This window comes from Gallus gallus, chromosome 1, assembly GCF_016699485.2.
Source record: "Gallus gallus isolate bGalGal1 chromosome 1, bGalGal1.mat.broiler.GRCg7b, whole genome shotgun sequence".
NCBI classification, from domain to species: domain Eukaryota; kingdom Metazoa; phylum Chordata; class Aves; order Galliformes; family Phasianidae; genus Gallus; species Gallus gallus.
In genome coordinates, this window is record NC_052532.1 from 83,964,229 (window position 1) to 83,984,649 (window position 20,421).

Sequence of the window (20,421 nt, forward strand, 5' to 3'; positions counted from 1 at the left end):
GAAAGCCAGCAAATGTCACTCTGGTTACATGAGGTGTGAAACAGATGCGATAGAAGAGGCTGGTGTAAGGAAATAAGGCAGGTAGGTAAGCACGTGTTTACTTAGAGCATACTATGTAAGGAAACACTGGTTTAAGAAAACGACTTCTGTTGTGTAGTCCTTCAGTTGTGATCCTGGGCAGTTGTAACCTGAACCAAATGTTTGTCTGAGCAATGTGTACTTTCTAAGTAGTCTGTACTCAAAGTCAGTTAATATCCATGATTTTGAAAATGGTATGAGAAAACCTCTGTCTCAATCAGAAATAGTCTTTTTAAATTGGGTATGTTATTCGTATGCATTCAGTCACTGACATAATCAGTGTCTCTTTCCCTATGAGACATAAGCTACTGTACGTGCAACAGTCCTATTATTAAAAATAAGTAGATCTCACAAGCATAGCTGCAACATGAATTGTGCACCATCCCTTTGATTGGCTCCCATCTTCTTTTTTTTTGTGCTTGTTGGAGTACTGTCAAACAGTCCTTCTGAAAATGTAAGCAACCAGGATGAGTTTTCATTCTTTGTTCCTAGACCTAAAACTGTTTCAAAAAGTACTTTGAGTACTTTGCAGACTGGATCCATTCATGTGTCTTATTTTTAGTTTTAATTAGCAATATATTTTTGTGGTTTTACGTGATGCAATCTCAAACAGTCTTCAGCATCCTGAATTATTCTTTCTTGCCCTACTCGCTTCTGAAAAGCTCACACCAAGATGCTATGGTTTATATGCTGATTCTAGATAAAAGGTTTTGTTAGATTTGCTCATTGCAGTTTTTAATTAGTGTCTTCCAGGTAAATTACTTCTTAAAGCAATGTTTCATAATGTATTGCTAGGAACTAGAGTTTTACTGGAAAGCTTGCAATTAGAAAAGTAAGGGATTGTTTATTTCTAGTATTAGCACTTAGTGCTGAACAGCCTGTGTGACAGCATAGATTACATTTCCTTCAGGAATTTTTTTTTAAACTTCACTGGAGATTTTATTCAGTGATTTGACCCTTGGTGATCATGGTAAGTAAGCAAGTTGAGAGCTTCTTGAGCCAGGGTATATATCATGCAGTGTGTGAAAGTATGCTTGTCATCGGTTTAGCACACAATTGCTCACCTTCACATGCCGTGATGCACATGGCACATCCTGTCATATGATAAAATCACAGAATGAACTGGAGCTATTAAATCCTTGGGAAAGACGTTGGTCAGGCTACGGGCCATATGAATTATGCTAGCATACTTTCCTGAGATCAGCTTTCCCTGGCCTGAAGACAGAGTTAAAGCATTTTCAGTTTGGACTGCAAAGTACTGAAGCACAGGCTCAGCTGACTACTCTAATGCAATTTCTTATAACTGCCTGCCTCCACCTTTAGTCCACAAGTCTTTTTGTGTTGTATTTCCCAACAGATCTGGGCCTGTGCTGATCTGTGTGTATGAGCTTTCTGATGCTTGTGGAAATCTGTGTTGGTATCTGAGCCCTAAAGATCATCTGTATCTCTCTCTTAATTTCACATGCAACATTGCATGCATTCGAATTTCCATCTTTGTTTCTTTCTCTGACATCTCTCTTCCTTTAGATTTGCTGTAAAATAGATAGCCTGTTTATTCCCAAAGCATCAAGGTAGTAAAGTTAGTGGAAGTTCATCCATCTCCTGTATCCTCTCTTTGCTCTCATTAGAATATACTGCTGCAAACCTAAGGGTTGCTTTCCATGTTATGCTGCTAAATAAAATGAGAAGTTTGCAGTTATTTACCTGTCATTAATGGAGGTACTGCATTAAGAAAATCTATGTTGGGTAGCCTTCGTTATTAGAAACAGTGTAAAAAGATGGAAAGAGCTCTTTAGGATTGTCAGAGACACAGTTTCAGAGATACAGGGTTGAATAAATCGTCTGTTGATTTGTAAGCTGAGCACATTTGAAGCTGACTCACCATAAGATGAATGCAAATAGAAAATGCCATTTTACAGACCCTTTTCTTTTTTGCTTGTTACTTCTGATTAATAATATGTTTAGTGCTTGGTGTACTTGGTCTGATGCAAAGCACATTAATAAAACTGTCCTGGCCTTGGGGATGTACAGCATAAAAAGATAATTATTGAAAAGATAGGATGTACTTGGAAACAAAAACGTGGGGGAGAGCATAGAGATTTTTTGATTGGTCTCCCTTAGAATACAGGTGTCAATCAGTAACTACTACCTTATCTCCCAACATTTCATTGTGTCCATTATCAGCATCAGCTACCGTGGCACACAAACCATATACAGTGAAGTGTTTGTACTGTACGAAGGAAAATTGAACCCTCTTGTCACTGGGACCTCCTAAACTTTTAAAGTAACAATAAAATAATAATTTCACTTTGATTTTCATGGGAGAGGCATGTTTTTAAGTAGTATTTTTAAATTCACGAGTTGATCAGCTTGATTTTTATGTATGTAATGATTACTTAAGGAAAAGAGCGAGTGTAGGGAGGGAGAGGGAAGCAATTGCGTTATGTTCTAACTCAGAGCAGGGGGTGAGGAGCATGGAGAAACTATCTACTCTTAATAGCATGAGAGAGATGTGCTTCGGGGATTTAATAGGTATCTCATACTTCCTTCTGACTGAATATTCCTCATACCTCTTGTGCTCCAGGAAACTGTTCTGTCTTGTTAAAGGCACAATTGTGCAACTATGAGGTTATATCATCCTTGGATCTTTGGAACTGAAATCACTGAATAAAATCTCACGGACAAACTGCTTAAAAAGCAGTGTAGGTTTTAAATTGGGTGGATTCTGTGGGAAGGATATCAGTTTGAGAATATCAGGAAACAGACAAGTGTTAAGAATACAAGGAATTTCATGTGTGAAAGGGAAGCACCAAACTTCAAGAGTAGGCTGTGAACAGTTGCTGTGAGTTTGGGTTAGGAAAGGTATCCGTTACTGTGGGTAGAGCTACGCACCGCTTTAAGTGATCAGATTATTTGCTGTCAGAGTGAGGGGAGAAGCTGGTAAATAGCGATTGATGGTGGAATGCTGTGGGCTGACTTGGCTTAGGAAGCTGAGGAAATTGTAATAAGCAAAGCTTATTCTCATCAGAATAATGCCTTGCACAGGCATCCAAGAACAGCATAGAAGTTGGTGAGACAGTGGGACTAGAATGCTTGAATGTGGCAAAATTCTTCTGTGGTGCTTTTCCATCTGAGTATAAACTCAACATGCACGCTAAATTCTTTAAGAAAAGTAATGTTGGCTGTATCTCTCTTCCTTTTCTTTCAGAACATTGGCTTTGATTAAACCTGATGCAACACCCAAGATTGGAGAATTAGTAGATATCATTATTAATGCAGGATTTACAATAACTAAGGCCAAAATGATGGTGCTTTCAAGGTAAGAAATTAATAAGGTCAGCTCTATTGTATGTACTATTTGTGCAGTTCAGGACATTCTCTGAAGTTATCCCATGTTCTACACATTAAATCCATTCCAGTGAGTAATAAAGGGAAGGCTCATCTGTTTCATAACAATGTGTAGGTTTCTAAATGCATGTAGAAAATTAAGTATTACAAAGCTTTGTGCAAATGAGTATGGGTGATTAAATAAAGAATTTGTGTGAATCCAAGTTGACTAGCATTACTTCAGCAATTCAGTAGTGTTCACCAATGACTTCTTGTATGTGCTCACCTTGTAGCTTCCTGATACAAGCCATATTACAGATTATAACACAGTTGTTGTGAAAGTACTTTTTCTTCACTCCCTGTAAATCCATTGTCTTAATTTGTGCTCCCCAAACATGAACTTGTTTGTTTTTTAATAGCTGGACAACCCAGGCAGAGCAGGTGATCTTTTGATCTTATTGCAGAGTTGAACAGGTGCATCTTCCTAAATGCTCCCCCCCCTTGTACCCCTTGCTGCTCTCCACTTGCCTCATTCAACCACAAGATTATGGCTCAGCATTTTGCAGAGGAAAGCATAAAGATGATTTATTTACCCTAGAAGAGTTTTTTCCAAGATTATTGTGGTATTTCTCAGTTGCTGCTTTGCCAAGCCTGTTGATATGCAACATCTTTTTGACAAGAAAAGCTATCCATATAAAATAATACCATTTTCATGGGTCCTTGTGATTTCTGTGTGAGGTCAAGAACAATTTTATCCTACCTCAAAGTTCATCCTGGCTTTCTGAAATACTGGTTTATTTATTTAAAGTGAATACCTGCTCTTATTTCTGTGTTCAGTTGCTGCAGTATTTGATGAGACTGGTCCCACATGCTCCCTCGAACAGCTCTGGTTCATAAATTTAGTCAGGTTTGCAATGTTGATTTATAATTCACAGTGTCTTTCAAGCCAGCATTTTTTTTTTGGCTTGCTCCCTGGCAGTCTGAGATATTTGATTCTCAAGTGTTGAGTGGTTCTTTATTTCAGTGTCGGTGAACCTGGAGAACTATTGAGCCAAGTCGTGTGACTTGAAGGAAATGGAAACTGAGAATTAAACTTTTATTGCCTGCTGCTTATATAAAAATCCCTGCTTGTCTTGTAAAATTGAAATTGATTATTAAGTGTAAAATTGAGCCTCAGTACTAAATCTAGTTAAATGATGCATGAGTATTTGTAGTTTCTCTGCATAATATATACACTGTTTCTTGCTACTGCCATTTTAACATGCTGGAACTGTGGCTTTGCCAAAGTCTCCTACTAGATCTGGCATACTTGCTCAAACAAGCATCATCTGTTGCTTTCTGTAAAGAAAATATTACTGACATTCATCTGGCAATCCCTGTTAACTTAGTTTATGCCTTCTGTAAAAAAAAATTGTGGCCAAGATGTGAAAGTGAGGACAGATACCTGCTTTGATAGCTCAGCTGTCTAAACTCTGAAGTTAATCACATCTGAGTTGTGTGTTATTTCCTGGTGAACACTGTTTTCCTTTCTTTAAAAGCAGAGCAGTAACGAGAGATGAAATGAAAATGGAGCTAAGTTATACAACACAATCATAGTTTCCTACTTCTTGCAGTAGGAATTCTTAACTGAGTAGTAGTGAAGTTCAACTTGTTACAGAAAAATATTCCAGAAATATTTCTTCATATTCAGAAATGATAATATGGAATCGGTTTGTGTACTTTTTTCCATTTGCTTTCCAAAGTTATTTGGTGAATTAGCTTCAGCAGGGGATGTTCTGGTGAAATGGTGAATTCAAGCAAAAACTTGCTTGAAGCTTGAGAGTGCAAGTATTCGTGTGACAAGCATTATTTTTGAAGCAACCAACCAGGAACTGTTCAGTTCCAATGGGCAGGTAGCTGTTTTGATTCCCCAAAGAAGAAATTTGTGACTGTTAAAATCTTTGTCAATGTCAGGAAAATTAAATTATCTTTAGGCACTTCTTGAGGTTATTTCTTGCCTCTGGCAATATCAGGCTAAAGTCTGGACTGCAAATGAAGAAAGAGAGATGTGTAAAGTTGCATTGCAGATGACAGTTACTGTGACTTGGTTCAGACTTGCAGCCTGTTACTTGAAATATATTGAGATAATGTCTTTCAGTAAAGGGTGCTGCTTGAAGTGAGCAAAATCATGGAGATCAGAAAATTTCAGGAGACTTTCTGTAGGTGAAAACTATTTTCAAGACGGGAATCTTCCAGTCTCCACGCATTTCTGCTTTGATTATGAGCTTTGTAAGCAGAGTGGGGGTCATCAGTATTGCTTGCTTTCAGCTGCCAGTCCACCTGAAGAGCTTATCCTTCTCCACAAATTCCAGCTTCAGAATATGGTACACACGGGGATTTGGAGCAAGCCAAGGCCAAACCTGCACTTCTGAACTGGAGTTTTGAAGTTGCAATTGCAAGATAACAGCTAAACTGTTGTCATGTAGAAAAAGCAGTGAAAGCAGCAGGAGTTTGCATGAGCAGAGGCTTGAGAAAAAGGAGGGAGGAGAGTGGGTTGTAGCACAGGGAGTGGGAAGGTGAAAAGCCAAAGAATGATGTTTCACAGGTGGATGGAAGGTAGGTCTGCACTGCGGACCCTGAAACTGAGCAGTGGCAATGCAGAGCTTGGGGAGGGCCATCATCCTGTGTTAATGATGAACGTTCTAGCATTTAGCCTGCAGCATCTGCTGTGCTATCTCTGTACTCAGGTATTGAGACTAAATAACTGCTGCTGTACAGGTACAGTTTGTGTGCTTGCTTGCCTTTCATTACCTGACAATGCACTGAGCCCTCTTCATTACAGAAATCCCTTGCTATGTGAGAAGGCAATGCGTAGTAACTGGAGTTTTCCCTGTGGGAAGTGCATGACCAAACTCTGTTATCAAAGGGAAAAGCATGTATGAGAAAGCATCTTTTCATCTGGAGGGGTTGTGCTGCCTGTTTGAATTGTAATATTTGTGGATACTGAGTAGAAACCAGCTTATGCAATATGCTGTTGTTCACTGTCATAAAACACTAGACCCGATAAGGAAATAAGTTTCACTGAAGCAGATAAACTGTTTATTTATGCTTTAAAACCAGACTTCATTACCCAGCATACACACTCAAACTGAACTGAAAGATCAAAGCAATGTAACAGTGAAGAGCTTGTCAAGAGGATGTTTCTGCTGTTTGTTTCTGCAGCCTGAGAATGTGGAGCCCATCAGTGACCTTGAAAATCTTAGTTATAGGTTTCAGCAATGATTTCCTTCCCGGATCAGGATTGTAAAGAGGAGTCAATTACACCTCTAACCATGCTAAATATGACAAAATTAAATGTAAGAGTGCTGTTCTGAAAGTAATGCCTCCTGTTTTGTTATATGAGATGGTGGTGTAGACTGAACCTTCACACCAGTATTTTCTTATGTGTTGTTGCCATGTGGCAGATGGCAGCAGAGGAGCAGTCTGACATAGTGGCATCTGACATGGAAATGCAGATGAAGCAAAGATGTGTAATTGAATTCCTCCATGCAGGAAAAAAATGGCGCCCATTGACATTCACTGATGCTTGCTGAACGTTTCTGGAGAACAAGCAGTAGATGTGGGCACAGTGAGACAGTGGGTGGTGCATTTCAACACTGGGGACAGTGATAGTGGGTCACCTCCACTGGTGCAGATTTTGGTGAGAGAAGCATGCAAGCTCTGGTTCATCACTGGTGAAAATGCACAGCTAATGGAAGTAATTGTTGAAAAACAGTATTTGTAGCTGAGAGTTTTCTCTATCAAATAGTGTTATTGTACCCTGTATAGCTATTGTAGTTTCCATGGAAATACATAGGAGGCATTACTTGTGGAGCAATGTGTGTAGTTTCTTCTACTGGGTATGAATGTCCCATAAATTTTCCCAGTTGGGAAGGCATTAGCTATAGAAAAATGTTGATGAATGATAGTTTGTGGTACTCAGGGTTTATATATGTGTGCGAGTGTGTGTATATATATGTGTACATATAAATATATAGGCATGTACCCTGTGTATTTATAAAGCTGTCTTTTTACTCTTCCAGAAAAGAAGCAGTTGATTTCTACGTAGACCATCAGTCAAAACCTTTTTATAAGTAGGTACATCATTTTTAGCTTGACGTGCATATTTATTGTTCTGCAGCAGCAACTGATTTATTGTGGGTCCCAACTCAAGCCCTTCAGTGAGACCTGAGTATAGGCTATATCTGACCACAATGGAGATCAGAAGATCTAGAACTCCCTTTTTTTGCTGAGTAATTGTTTGAATATGTTGATAAAAAGCAAGAGTTCTGCCTGTGGTGTTATTTCACAGATGTCTATCTACACTAATGATAGTTGTCTGAGGAACCTTAAGCTTTTGTCCACACTTGCTTGGTCTTCCCTTCTACAGTCTTATTCACTCCATCTTCTATATAGGATTTCTCTCAAATTTAGAAACAAATAATTATAAATCATTTCAAATCAATGAGATTTGTCTTCCTTAAAAGCAGAGCTACAAAGTTAGGTTAGGTTGCTCAAGACTTTGCCAAGTTGAGTTCTGAGCATCTCTACTGGATTGTATATTTTCGTTGGCTTTAATTTACAGCCTGGATCACCATATGCTGTTTCCATTTTGCAGTGAGCTTCTCCAGTTTATAACAAGTGGTCCTGTTGTTGCTATGGAAATCTTACGGGATGATGCAGTTTGTAAATGGAAAACGTTACTGGGGCCTGCAAATTCTGCAGTGGCTCGAACTGATGAACCGGACAGCATTAGAGCAAACTTTGGACATGATGGCATAAGAAATGCAGCTCATGGCCCAGATTCAGTTGCCTCAGCTGCTCGAGTAAGTTTTTGACTCTTTCACTTAACTGGTTTTCTTATTAATTTAATTTTATAACACAACTAGGTCAGGAATTCCTCACTTCTTTTTTTTTCCATTTGAGTTCAGAATGAGTAGGTATTCTATGTTGCTCCTTTTTAGCATGGAAAAATAAACTGCCTGGAAACAGCAATCTTGTTTATATTTGTCATAAATGGAAGTCTTGGATGCTTTGATCAGGAGAGCATGCCTAGTCTTCTGAAAACTCTGCTCCCATTGTGCATAACATATTTATGAAGGCAGACCATTTTGATTCCTTTGTTCTGAAAGGTAATACGGTGGGCCTGGCTTCTAGGAGTTCAGTTCTCTTTTATTTGTAGTCTGTATTTTCTTAGAGTGTTAAGAAAAACCTCTAGGATTGGGTGATTAAATATTACCAGCATTTCTATAGAACAGAGGTGTTTATGTACACTGATGTGGGATCTGCTGATAATCAGTGGCTAGAATAAAGTTTACCTAACAGTTGTTCAGTACTGCGCTGTGTTATCTTAGCTCTAGACTAGCAGGGAAAGGATAATCATTGCTTCTTGGATCCAAGTCTTTCCTCTTTACGCTGGAACAGCTGCAGTAGCATAGCTTGAAAGAGACCTGCTCTGGGATGCCCCATCCCTGGAGGCATTCAAGGCCTGACTGGATGTGGCTCTGGGCCGCCTGGTCTGGTGGTTGGCGACCCTGCACATAGCAGGGGAGTAGAAACTCGATCTTTGTGGTCCTTTTCAACACAGGCCATTCTATGATTCTGTGATAAACTACCAACTACTGCATACTAGAAAATACATGTAGTGATGATGTGCTAGTGGTGAGGGTAGAGTCAGCCCCTTGCTGCAGCTGCTGTGGGTTTGCAGGGCACAGCAAATGGCCTGGGCATTGCTTGAGCACTGTGCTCAGGTGTCTGTGTGGTGCATGGCCTACGGGGCCTCTCTGCACACCTCTAGTTTTGACAAGAAGTCACCTTCTAGACATGGAATACTTGTAGTGGCAAGTCTGGTGGAAATGGTACATATCCAGAAAGATTTTGGATGAAGTTGAATTCTTATAAAGGAGAATTTTAGTCACAAGTCTTTGCAATTCTGATTAAGTAGACCGATGTCTTCATGCGCAAAGGAGAATGTTTCACTTTGTTTCTGTGTGCTGCAATGACTGCTGTGCCAGCTTTTTACCTGAGAGTATAGGAGACAGTATCTATTAGCATAAGAATCTGATTAGAAATGTAATTATGTGCTTTGGCTTAAGTTTGTAGTTCTTTTTACATTTCAACAGTTTGAAGGCCCTGCTCATCTGTGGTATTTTTATGACTGAAATTATTGCTGAACTTTTGCAGATGCAGGCATCCTTGTGGTGTTACTGATACCAATCTCTGATAAATCAGACAACTGAAATTGTGAATTTAATAGGCCTCCACCTATTTTAATGCAGTAGGTGCAGTACTATATGCTTATGTAGCAGCTGCCATGGAAACAGGTTGGTTGCAGTTTGCAGAAGCTTTCCTGAAAAGAAATAGAAAATAGAGGGACCTAAATAAAATTTTCTGAAAGAAAACCAAAGTCCCAACTACATCTAATGATCTAATGGATGTATTGTATGATAGTTAGAGTAGAACATTGCAATGACAAATGAAAGTAGGCTGCTGGTGTACTTTAAGGTTATTTCTCTTTCTGCAGGACAATTTTTTTTTCATATTAGGCATAAATAAAAAATATTTTCTTTTTAAAGCATCACTTGGATTTTGTTTGGCATTTCATTATCCTAGTCCTTCAGCATTATGTAGATACTTTTCTCTTCTGGCATCTAATGGACCAAAGAAAGTGTTAGATGTTTTAAGTATTTTGCTGACTTTTTCTGGCTGCTGCTTTTAGAATGAACATTAGTTAACAGAGTGGGACAAGGTCATTGAGGGATGCAGCATGTCACCAGAAGAAGGATGCAGGAAACTAAACCCTTATGGGTGCTCAAGATGGGCATTGGTTGCTAGGAAAAAAAAAACAACAATAGAAAACAAAAACACTTCACCTTCCTTCCAGTTGAAAGATCCATGAGTGAAAACTGTGTAATTGTTCAAGTCAGGATTACAGCAATTGCCAGAGTAACATGAGGTGAAGATTGAGAAATAGTTAAGTTTATTCCATCTGAATTGAGCTAGTAAATTAAATGAGACAATTCCAGGAAATGGCCTTCAGCGCTGTTAGTGTTACACATGAAAAAATTAGATGGATTTGGTAGTAGTAAATCCAGGATATTATTATTTCCCTTAAGTAGAAATTCATCAATTCTCTTACTTAATTTGACCAATAGGTCTTAAATGGAATCTGTGTTTCGAGCATTTGACTAATGTTTATTGGCAGATTGTGTAAGCTATGTGAATAAATGGTATGGAAAAAGCATGAAGCTGGCAATGAACAGAAAAAAAAATCACTGAGGGGGGGTAGAAGCTTGGGTGTCAAGCTTACTGTGGTCTAAGACCAAATAGTGATGGCAGGAGGAAAGGAAGTAATGGGAAACAAAGAGGTTCTTTTTGATTCTTCTCAGAAATTGGAGTAACTGAATTCATCATCTTCCATTCACTAAGACTGGAAAAAAAAATGAGTGGTAAGAGTCCATAAGTCATGAGAGTGGAGCCAAAAATTTTAGGTAAAGATTGTTTAATACAAAAAGAAAAAAATAGTTGGAAATGGGTGGGATGGAGATGGGTTTTGTATAAGGAAAAACTGGATGCTTGTGGTGTTATTGCTTAGGTGGCGGGAAACGTGTTGTGAAAAGAGAGAAGCTAAAATCTGTACATGGGGAGTAGACCTGGGAAAAATACTGAGGAAAGGGAGAATTTAGAAATCTGGGAATACTTCCTCTGCTAAATGATTGTGGCAGCAGCAATTTGAATGTTCTGAATGGAAATAGATTGCATTGTGGAAGCGGAAAGGGGAAAAAATTACAAGAAATATTCAAATGATGTTTTTATGATTGTAGCAATGTTGCCAGGGTTGGAAAGATATGTAGAATATTGTAGGGGAGAAGTATTTGTGGCACAAAAATCAATAATTTTCTGTGACTGAGTACTTTGGATGTTGTTACTTACGATGAAAGCTCATACATGCAGCTAGATAAAACTAAAGTGAATTCAATTACAATTGTTTTCAGGAGCTGGAGTTGTTCTTTCCCTCCAGTGGAGGTCATGGACCAGCCAACAGTGCAAAATTCACAAACTGTACTTGTTGCATTATTAAACCTCATGCAGTTAATGAAGGTAAGCAATATGAATAGTGGAGGTGAAACAAACTATGCTTTGTTGTATCTCATGATCGTTCCTATGCCATTTTTTTTGTGAAAACACGGAATTGCAGGAGCACAGAGTATTTCATTGGATTTGCATACTCTTCCAAGTACATTTTCATACACCTTTGGTATTTCTTCAGTTTACTTTCATGGATTGTGTGCTGTGTGGATACTTTTTAATTTCAGAATAAACAGTGAGACTGAAAAAAAAAAAACCAATAAAATTATAAATGAGATTCAGCAAATCTCATTTAAGCTGTGGTAACTTAACTGTATCCTTACTCCTATCTGTCTACCACACTCTAGTGGAGGTTAGCTTCCTCATGCCAGAGCGAAAGCAGGACACCTGCTTATATTACAGGGTCTTCCATTTACACAGTAACATATTACATTAAAACTTCAACCAAAGGGAAATTTTTCAGACGTGAATCTTATTCTGCTGACTACCGTGGGGATGGAAAGTAGCAGGCATTTGTAGGACTCCATGGTTCTTTCTGTGCTGTAGCATATCTTGCAAGTTTACTACCTGAGCATCAGAAAAGCTTAATGCCCCATTGTTACCATGCTGAAATAATCTCACTTTTGTATCATGTACTTAGATACAGGAGCATGTGTAAGAGCAGTAAGTGCAGTAAAATATTTCAGTTCTGACATTCCAACAATACTTCTGAGTACAAAATAAATATTGTCATGTGAGCACATTTAGATTTTTCTTGGTAAGCTGTGGCACACTAGTCATTTCTCTATGAACAGCTAAAATGGAGACAGCAGAAATGGCCATAGCAGTTTCCTGACCTTCCACACCTCAAATGGGATATCTGGAGGGCTTGGCAAAAAAAATAATAATAATAATAAAATAATAATAAAAAAACAAGCAAACAAAACAAATAAATCCCTGATTTTAATAATAAAGAGTCTTGCACTAAGTGTTGATAAAATGTCTGTTATCTCTTGGAGGCCTTTCAAGTCATCTGCTCCTGATACATCTGCCTTGCAGCAAAGACAGAAAGATGTTCCTCTTAAGGAAATACAGGCAGCAGCTAGAACTGTGATCTTACCTATTTAAACATTTGCAAAAGGCAGACTTTATTGTGGTAGGATTGTTAATGTCCTTAATCTTTCAAAATTGCAAAATGGATGGCTTGAACTGTGCTTTCTCATACTTAAGATACAATTTCTGTTATATGTGGTGGCTCAGACTCTTAGTGAGCAAAAGTCGTCTCTTCCTAATTTTAATCATCTTTATTTCTATAGATTTCATAGTGCTCCGACCATTATTTTCTTTTTTTCTTGAACTTCTCTGGATTTTTCTCTATTGCCAGAGGTCAAATTCTGGCCCTGGCTGCACTTCTGTCTGTCTGTCTGTCTGTCTCTCTCTCTCTCTCTCTCTCTCTCTCTCTGTGTGTGTGTGTGTGTGTGTGTTGGAGAAAGGGAGAAAGAATTAGACATACAGATAAGCAAAAAATACAAGTTAGCACCCTGCTTTGTAGTGTGAGAGCTGGAAAGACTGATTAGAAGTTGAACTTAGGATCCACTACTGTAGTCCTCTCTCACACCACAGGGAGCTGGGAAGGTAGACCACTGCTTGCAAACAATTAAAATTTGAAAGATAGTGTACCTTGTGTGCATGTTCTCCATCCATACAGCTTTGAATAGTTCTTTCAACAGAATGGAGGAAGCAACACTGCATTTTCTAAGCTAATAAAACATTCTATCAATTTAAAATTAATATCAAGAGTGATGGAACTCAGAGGCTGGCTGTGCTTTTATCTTACTAAGTTTTGTACCTACCTGTTCTTTCTGCCATTACTTTGAGTACTTCTACAGGTGCTGCACTTATTAGAGATAATGAGATTGTGACAGTCTTGCTTATCTTTTCAGAAGCCTCTCTTCTGACAGAGAGTGAACCTTAAGGAAGGGAAGAGTCACTGTGGTTGGGCAGCAACCTCCCCCTTTGATGGAGAGCGCTGCCCTTACTTTATATTGCAGCTGGACTGGTTCCAGCTGACAGTTAGATATGAGAGGAATCCTTCTTCACAAAGGCTGCAGGAAGTCTCCTCCCAGTGGTCCAGGAGTGTCCCAGGGAGAAAGATTTGGTTATCTTAGCCTGCCTTCTTCTGTATTCCTTACTCTTGTACTCCTCTTTGGTCTGTGGCAGAGAGGCAGCACTTCCAGTATGCTTGGTCCTTCTTCCCCATAGAGATTGTTTTGGAGTCAGGTAGAAGTGTGCTGAAAGAATCTGGGAGACTTGTTCAGGCGCAGTGGTCTGTAACAGAAGAGGGAGGCCCTGCTCATCTCTCTTTTAACAGCTATTAGTAATTGTGTTTGGTGATACCTGAGACATTCTGTTTGTGCCAGCAACAACATCTCCTGTATCTCAATTAGAGTAGGTGCTATAGCAACTAATGAGCTTCCCTTCAGGCAAAATTGCTGGTAGGAGACTGTGTGGTATTAAAAAAATAAGCAACTTACTTTCCCCTCCACCCTCCACATCCCCCAGCAAAACAGCACTCCCTGCTGTAGTTGTCCACTGTTTTCTGGCAGGGAGAATGTAAGGTAAAATATAGCATCTGGAGAGAGATAAAATCCCATGTAGCCATCAGTGCCAGGAGGTGGTTTGTCTGAAGCCCAGTGAGGAAAGCTATGTGGGTCAAAGCAGGAGAGTCTCTTATGGACTGCAGATTTGATTTGTGCTCCACAAATTTTCAGTATTGAGTATCTAAAAATAAACCTTTTTGTAATTTCCTATGCACCGCTGAGGCTCTGAACTTAGCTAATGAATGTAATATGCTCATGTGTACAATTACATGAAGTTTCTCTTAGGTATTTGAGCTTACTCAGAGCTTTAGTCTTTATTTCTGTAGGAATGTTTAACTGGATTCTGGTTTGAATTTTATTTCCTTTTCTTTTTCCAGTGTTTTCTTTTTTTTTTTCCTGCAGAGTCCATTGCGTGAGTAGTTCTTAGAAGCAATTTTTCAGGTCTAGAAAATGGTTTGCTTAGCCATAGGTAAGCAAAAAAAGCTTTTCAGTTAGCTCCTCTTGCTATCAGAAGGCTGGATCTAATCTTTAGTTTACGTTGGTTAATTCAAGGACACGGTCATTCTTAGAAGCTGGCTTTGATTACTGTAGAGAGTTTACAGATTCCTGTCCAGTGCCAAAGCAGTGGAAAGTCACCATGAGTTTAATCTCTGGCCTTGCTGACCTGCTCCTGACTGGTGCACAGAAACACCAGTTGCTAAGCAGCCCAGTACATAGCGCAGGGCTCTGCCTATGAACTCTGAAGAGGGTTTATAAGAGCATTCCAGTTTCTCTTTGTTGAAAGAACCGATCCGCTGCATGGAGCTGCATACTTGATCTGACCAGAAGTATGTCTGAGGGTCACAGCCAGATTTGACCCCTCTGGAGTCTGCCATACTTTTCAGTGTCTTCTGGCTACCTCCTTCTCTTGTCTTGGGGCTGGTTTCCAGCCAAGAAGAATGCTAACTAGGGAGCACAGATCTTCAGTACATTAATTAGGATTTTAGAACTTAATTAGTTAATGATTGGAGAGTTTTAGTGTTGCTTTGTTTCCCACTCGCTGCTTGTGTTAGGAGCTTCTGATAATTCAGATATACGAGGCCACAGCTTCAGTCATTTAGACTTTCTTTTTGTAACTCCCTTCATGCTATTAGATCTAGAGGTATTACCAGTAGCGCTCAGAAGACAAAATTATAAATACACCAAAATATATGAACTTCAGTTTAATGCTCTGAGGACAGTTATGACTCAACTGTTTTGTCAGCAGAAACAGTGCTTTGTAGATCATTGGGTGGAATTAACTTTAATTTATTATGTGTAATAGTTTAGTCATGTTTGCTGTAGGAATTCAGAATTTGGTATTTCATGACTTTCTGGGTATAAAGTTTCTTTAATATGACTTTTACTTTATTTCCTTGTAAAATGAGCAGGGAAAAAAGAGAAGATGAAAATAGCAATGATCAGGCTGTAGAGGCTGGGTTCAGAAGTGTTAGGTTTTGCATTTTCACATACGTAGTTTACAGCACAGAGCTCAAGAGTTGAAATCCTGCCCTCTGTTTCTGCACTCCCAAGTTGAGGCATGAGTTCTGAAGTCAGAGTTTTCCTGAAAATAGATTTGAGGCTAAAAAGCGTGACATGAACTTGGAAAGCAAAACTGTAATTGGGACTTCATTGGGTCTGATACAAACTGAAAAGCTTGCCTAAAGACACAAAAGCATCTATGGCCTCAAGGACTGCTAGGTGTGTGACTGTCTACACAGACAGCTTTGTTCTTCTGGGATGTTAAGCTAGATATTTTGGTCTAAGATTACTGCTAAACTCTTATGCCTTTTTTGTAATTAAGAGAAAAAGATTACGGTAATTACAGTGCTGTCTTCCACATTGTTGTTCAACTAAGATTTAAGTCCCATAGAAAACAAAAGGAGCGGGACTGCTTTTTTTTTTTTCCCAAATGGAAAAGATATTCAGTACAAATATCATTTTAAATCTATTCTGACTGGGGAGTAAATCTTTGGGAGCTATCATCAGCTCTCTTAACTTAATACTTACTGGACTACCTTATCAAATGACAGAGTTTTATATTGATTGGCAAAATGCTACATGACAGCTCAGTGTAAGAATCGTATTTCCTTATTTATACAAAGTCTTAGAAAAATTGTAATTGAGAGTAGTTCTTTGCTCCTAAGACAAATTTAAACTTTGTCAAAAAGAATGGCAAAGACAGCAGTTGAGTCTAAAGCAGGTACAGAAACAGGGTGCACACATATAGGACCTCAAATGAAGTTGCTTTCCAAGATAGACTGGAGAGAGAACTAAAATCCAGCATTGCAAACTGCAAACATTGACTGCAAACAAGAGAACCATTCCTGGAATGCAACAGACTTATTGCCCTCTGAATGGGAGAAAGCATCGCTGTGTAAATGTCCAATTCACTTCTGTAGTGTGATAATTACATGTATGTGGTTAGGAAAGTAAATAAACTGGGAAAGAAGGAGAGGATATAATAGGAGAGGTGCAAGTCTGTCATTGTTTGCAGGTCACAGCATCTATCTCGTGCTTTAGGAAGACAATCTGTATACATTGTGAGGTTTTGAAAAATTGTAAACAAGCTCTGGGAATCACTTATTCTCACCCTGGGTTTTTAAACAGACAAAGTCTGAGTAACTCATTTTTTATTTCCAGGAGACGTCAGAATTAGAACAAGCTTTTCAGAAAGCTGTTTTCTTACACTTGGGAAAGAAATAAGAATGCAGTTTTCTTTTAAGTAATCTGAAAGCATATTTTCCGTCTGTAAGTATGCATTATAGAAAGGTGAAAGGTAGATGCTGTGAACTTCATGTGACTGTGGGCAGGACTTGTATCTTTTTTTGTGTCTTATCTACAAGGTTGAGTGCAGAAAGGCATCAGTGATAGGCAGGATGAATACAAATCTTTTCAGAAACTTGAGAGATGTACAGTGGATCATTTGAGTGTGACCTCTGGATAGTCTCACATGTGACATGTCAATCTTAGTGCTGCAATCAAATGAAAACTGCCCAGTAAAGCACCATGCTTTCAGATGCAAGCATCTTTTTGCAGAAGGATTTACATTGAAAGAAGAAGCATTTATGTAAAATTAAATGCATTAAGATTTTTGTTGCATATGTTATAGTTAGGGTGTTGAAGTGTTCTGAAGTGTTGGTCTAGTGGTAATTTTCTTTTCTTACAGAGAAATGAAAAATCATTTAAAAACAACCTACTTTTCTACTTTTGAATTGAGAAAACATTTTAGCCTCCATTAAAACTTCAGTCCATCCACTTTTTTTTTTTACGTTCTTTGCTGTAGTTGTAATGATAAATATTCTGTTATTGGGTTTTTTGTCTTTTGAAACTAACCCTATGTTGTTTCTCAGTTATTTCCTGCGTGAAGTTTTTGAAAGTTGGCATTGGCTTCCCAACTTAGTCTGATTTTGGATTTCAGTGACTGGGGGGAAATGATATTTATTTCTCCAAGTATTAATCCAAATGTAAAATACATTTTTCATAAGGTAGAGGGGAAGGTAGAAAGGATTTCCACATCCTTTTTATCTCAAAGTGCCAGATTGAAAGAGGAGGAGCTATACTTCATAGGAAAAAAGTGATCAAAATGGCTCCACCAATCTTTGCTGAAGCTCATATCTCATGCTACTGGAAAGTTTTCCAGTAGTGTTCACCTGTGTACAGTAGACGGGCTTAACATATTGTAAGAAAGACATTAAGAAGGAGTGTTTATTACTGCATTTGGAGATTTTCTTTCTTAATGTGTTAGAGAAAAGTTAATGCTGTAGTTAGATTTAATAGTTTCTAAGAGTAGTCCAGGGAATTTCAGGCTAATTACACTGCTTTAATACAAAGCAAACTGATGAGTCACAAGTCTATAAATTAATTTAAACCACTTAGATAACGATGGTATGATGGAAATTTACCAGCATGTCTTCTATAAAGGATAACGTGCTTTACTGGTCTTTGAGTTCTCTAAGTACACTTTACATAAAGGAAGATAAATCAGATCTGGATAGTTTAATTCACTTGAATGCTGGGGCTTTCATTAAGGCCCCTTGGCATTAGGAAACCGATGATTTAAAGCTGATCAGATGCTTATTCTGCACAGATCTAAACACACAAATTATTTTACTGTAGGAAAACTTTGGTTTGGAAGGACAGAGTGTGCTTGGTACCATGCACCTACAATAGTTGTGGTGGATGTGATCAGAATTCAAAATGTTCCTGATAAACTGCAGAAATAAACCAATGTGAAAATGAAAATGTAAACAACTTCATAGCACTACAATGGAGGAAGGAAAATAAAAGCACTAGTGTAAAATAGAGGAAGCACAAGTGTAAAATAGGAACAGGCTGGATGTTGGTGAAAAGCCTGTAGAGAAGTGGTCAGAACAGTGATGTGTCATATGCACAATCAGCATTGTTAATGTTGGACACAGTTTAGTTCTACTCAGTGCTGGTAAGGCTGCAACCTGTGTACCGCCTCCAGTTTCTAGGCACTTTGTTTCACAAATAACATAATCAACTGGCAGCAAAAACAATATGAGTCAAGATACAGAATGCAGAGGTATGAGATGGTCTTTTGCCAAGGCAAAAATAACTGATAGAACTTACAGTACATTCACTATTGATCTTGGGCAGTGATTTGGCAAACTTTCCTCAGGGAGTAAAATACAAAATTAGTATATTCTGGAACAGATTATAGAGAATCTCTTGAGTGTGTTAACTTCTAGAGTTGAGTTTATTGACACTGCAATAGTAGATTAAAATTGCTATTTATAATTATGGGCTAATGCAAACTGCGAGGAATAATTTTAACCACTTCCTCTTTGTAATTACAACCATTCATGAGCAGTCTCATGCACAGTGTCCAGTGAGGAATAACAAAAACATATATTAGTAAGCATGTGAATGGTTTGAATGATCATATAAGGTCCCGCCATGTAAATCAGTGGTGCAGTCTCAATTCAAATATCATGTTTAGTTTTGTTTATGCTCAGGAAATAAGTAAATGAAAGTCATGATAACTGTGGAAACATTCTCCTAGCCAGGGTGCTTGAATGTATCATTTTCAAGGGGAAGTGTGATGCTTTGGTTTCCGTTTTTCCTTCTGTTTGTCTGATGTGGGTCACTCATAAGATCTCTTTTCCCTCTGTAGCCCACTTTTTGCTGCTTCAGAATAAAGCTAGTAAAAAACATCTAGAAATCCTTTTTCATACAGTACAAGTGAGGCTGGAAGATTAGTAGATGCAGCTTATCACTGTGACTGTGGCTTTGGAGTGTCTGGAAATTGTGTCCATGTTGTTTAATAAGAATGCTCAAGAGTTGCATTATTTTTTCAGTAGAAAAGCAGAAGAGAAGGGACCAATAAACTTTGTCCTTTGGAGGATAGTTGACCAATAGCTGAAATACATTTCAAGAAGGCCCAGCTCAGAATCCCCCTTTTTCTTCTTTTGAAACGGAGAAAATAAAAGACTTTGTTTGGAGCCAAGCCTGATGGTCCTCCGGGACAGAACCTTAAACCTTGGCAGCAAAGAGTAAGATGACCTTTTTCTTTTCATTATACTGTGAAGCAGAAATGCATTTCAAAATGTCAGAAAACAGGCATGAAATGGAATAGCTGCTTGGTGCTAATTTAAGTGTATTGTACTGGTTGCCTCTGGAAACAGGTTATTAGATTAGGTAGATCATTGATATCATTGCTGATGGCAGTTTATGTATTCCTGTGGAAAAATCTTTTGTTGTTCCTGAGGAATTATTTTTAATTATTGGAAGGGTAATAAGTAAATGAAGTATAAAGACTGAGATGCCTGACTTGCTTTGAAGGCAGACTGTCTTCCTTAATAAGCTTTGAACAGTGGAGTGGTTACATTGGGAAATGGGCCAAGAACAAAGGGAAGAGAATGTAATGTCCCTAGTCATAGGGCTGGTGGTTGGTAGTGCCTGGGACTGGCAGATCCCAGGAACACAGCTGCTACATCCTATTAATTAAAGTGCTGTTAGGTTAAAAGTGACTTTTGTGAACTGTTTTATTTCTATTTTATTCCAATCCATAATTCTGCAAGAAGTTGTAGCATTTTTCAGTCTGATGCCTTCCCTGTTATTTTCTGCTCCTTAATGGAGTACAGTTTTCAAATGTTGTGTTGCAGAGAAACAAGTTGTTGAAGAAAAGTGTCACTGAGACCTTATTATTTCATCTGATTAAACTCTGAAAGATTATTTGCATAGTAACAATGCTTTCTAGGAGACTTAGTGCTTTATCTCTCTCCTTCCATCATTTGTTAGGATTAGTATCAAATTCCCTAGTTGTATTTGGTAATGCTTGTGATTC

At 38.4% G+C, this 20,421-nt stretch overlaps 1 protein-coding gene across 7 annotated transcripts in view; it reads left to right on the forward strand.

Annotated features, from left to right (window-relative positions):
• NME7 (NME/NM23 family member 7) overlaps positions 1-20,421 on the forward strand; it is an 88,095-nt gene that overhangs the window by 22,076 nt on the left and 45,598 nt on the right. For all 7 annotated transcript variants that reach the window (XR_006932331.1, XR_005839401.2, XR_005839390.2 and 4 more), the window contains 4 exons: positions 3,287-3,397; positions 7,467-7,517; positions 8,042-8,249; positions 11,418-11,523. Coding sequence is in view for 3 of the 7 variants with exons in the window: in XM_040646693.2 (XP_040502627.1) it covers positions 3,287-3,397; positions 7,467-7,517; positions 8,042-8,249; positions 11,418-11,523 (476 nt within the window). In the remaining 4 variants the exon portion in view is untranslated. The remainder of the gene's footprint in view (positions 1-3,286; positions 3,398-7,466; positions 7,518-8,041; positions 8,250-11,417; positions 11,524-20,421) is intronic.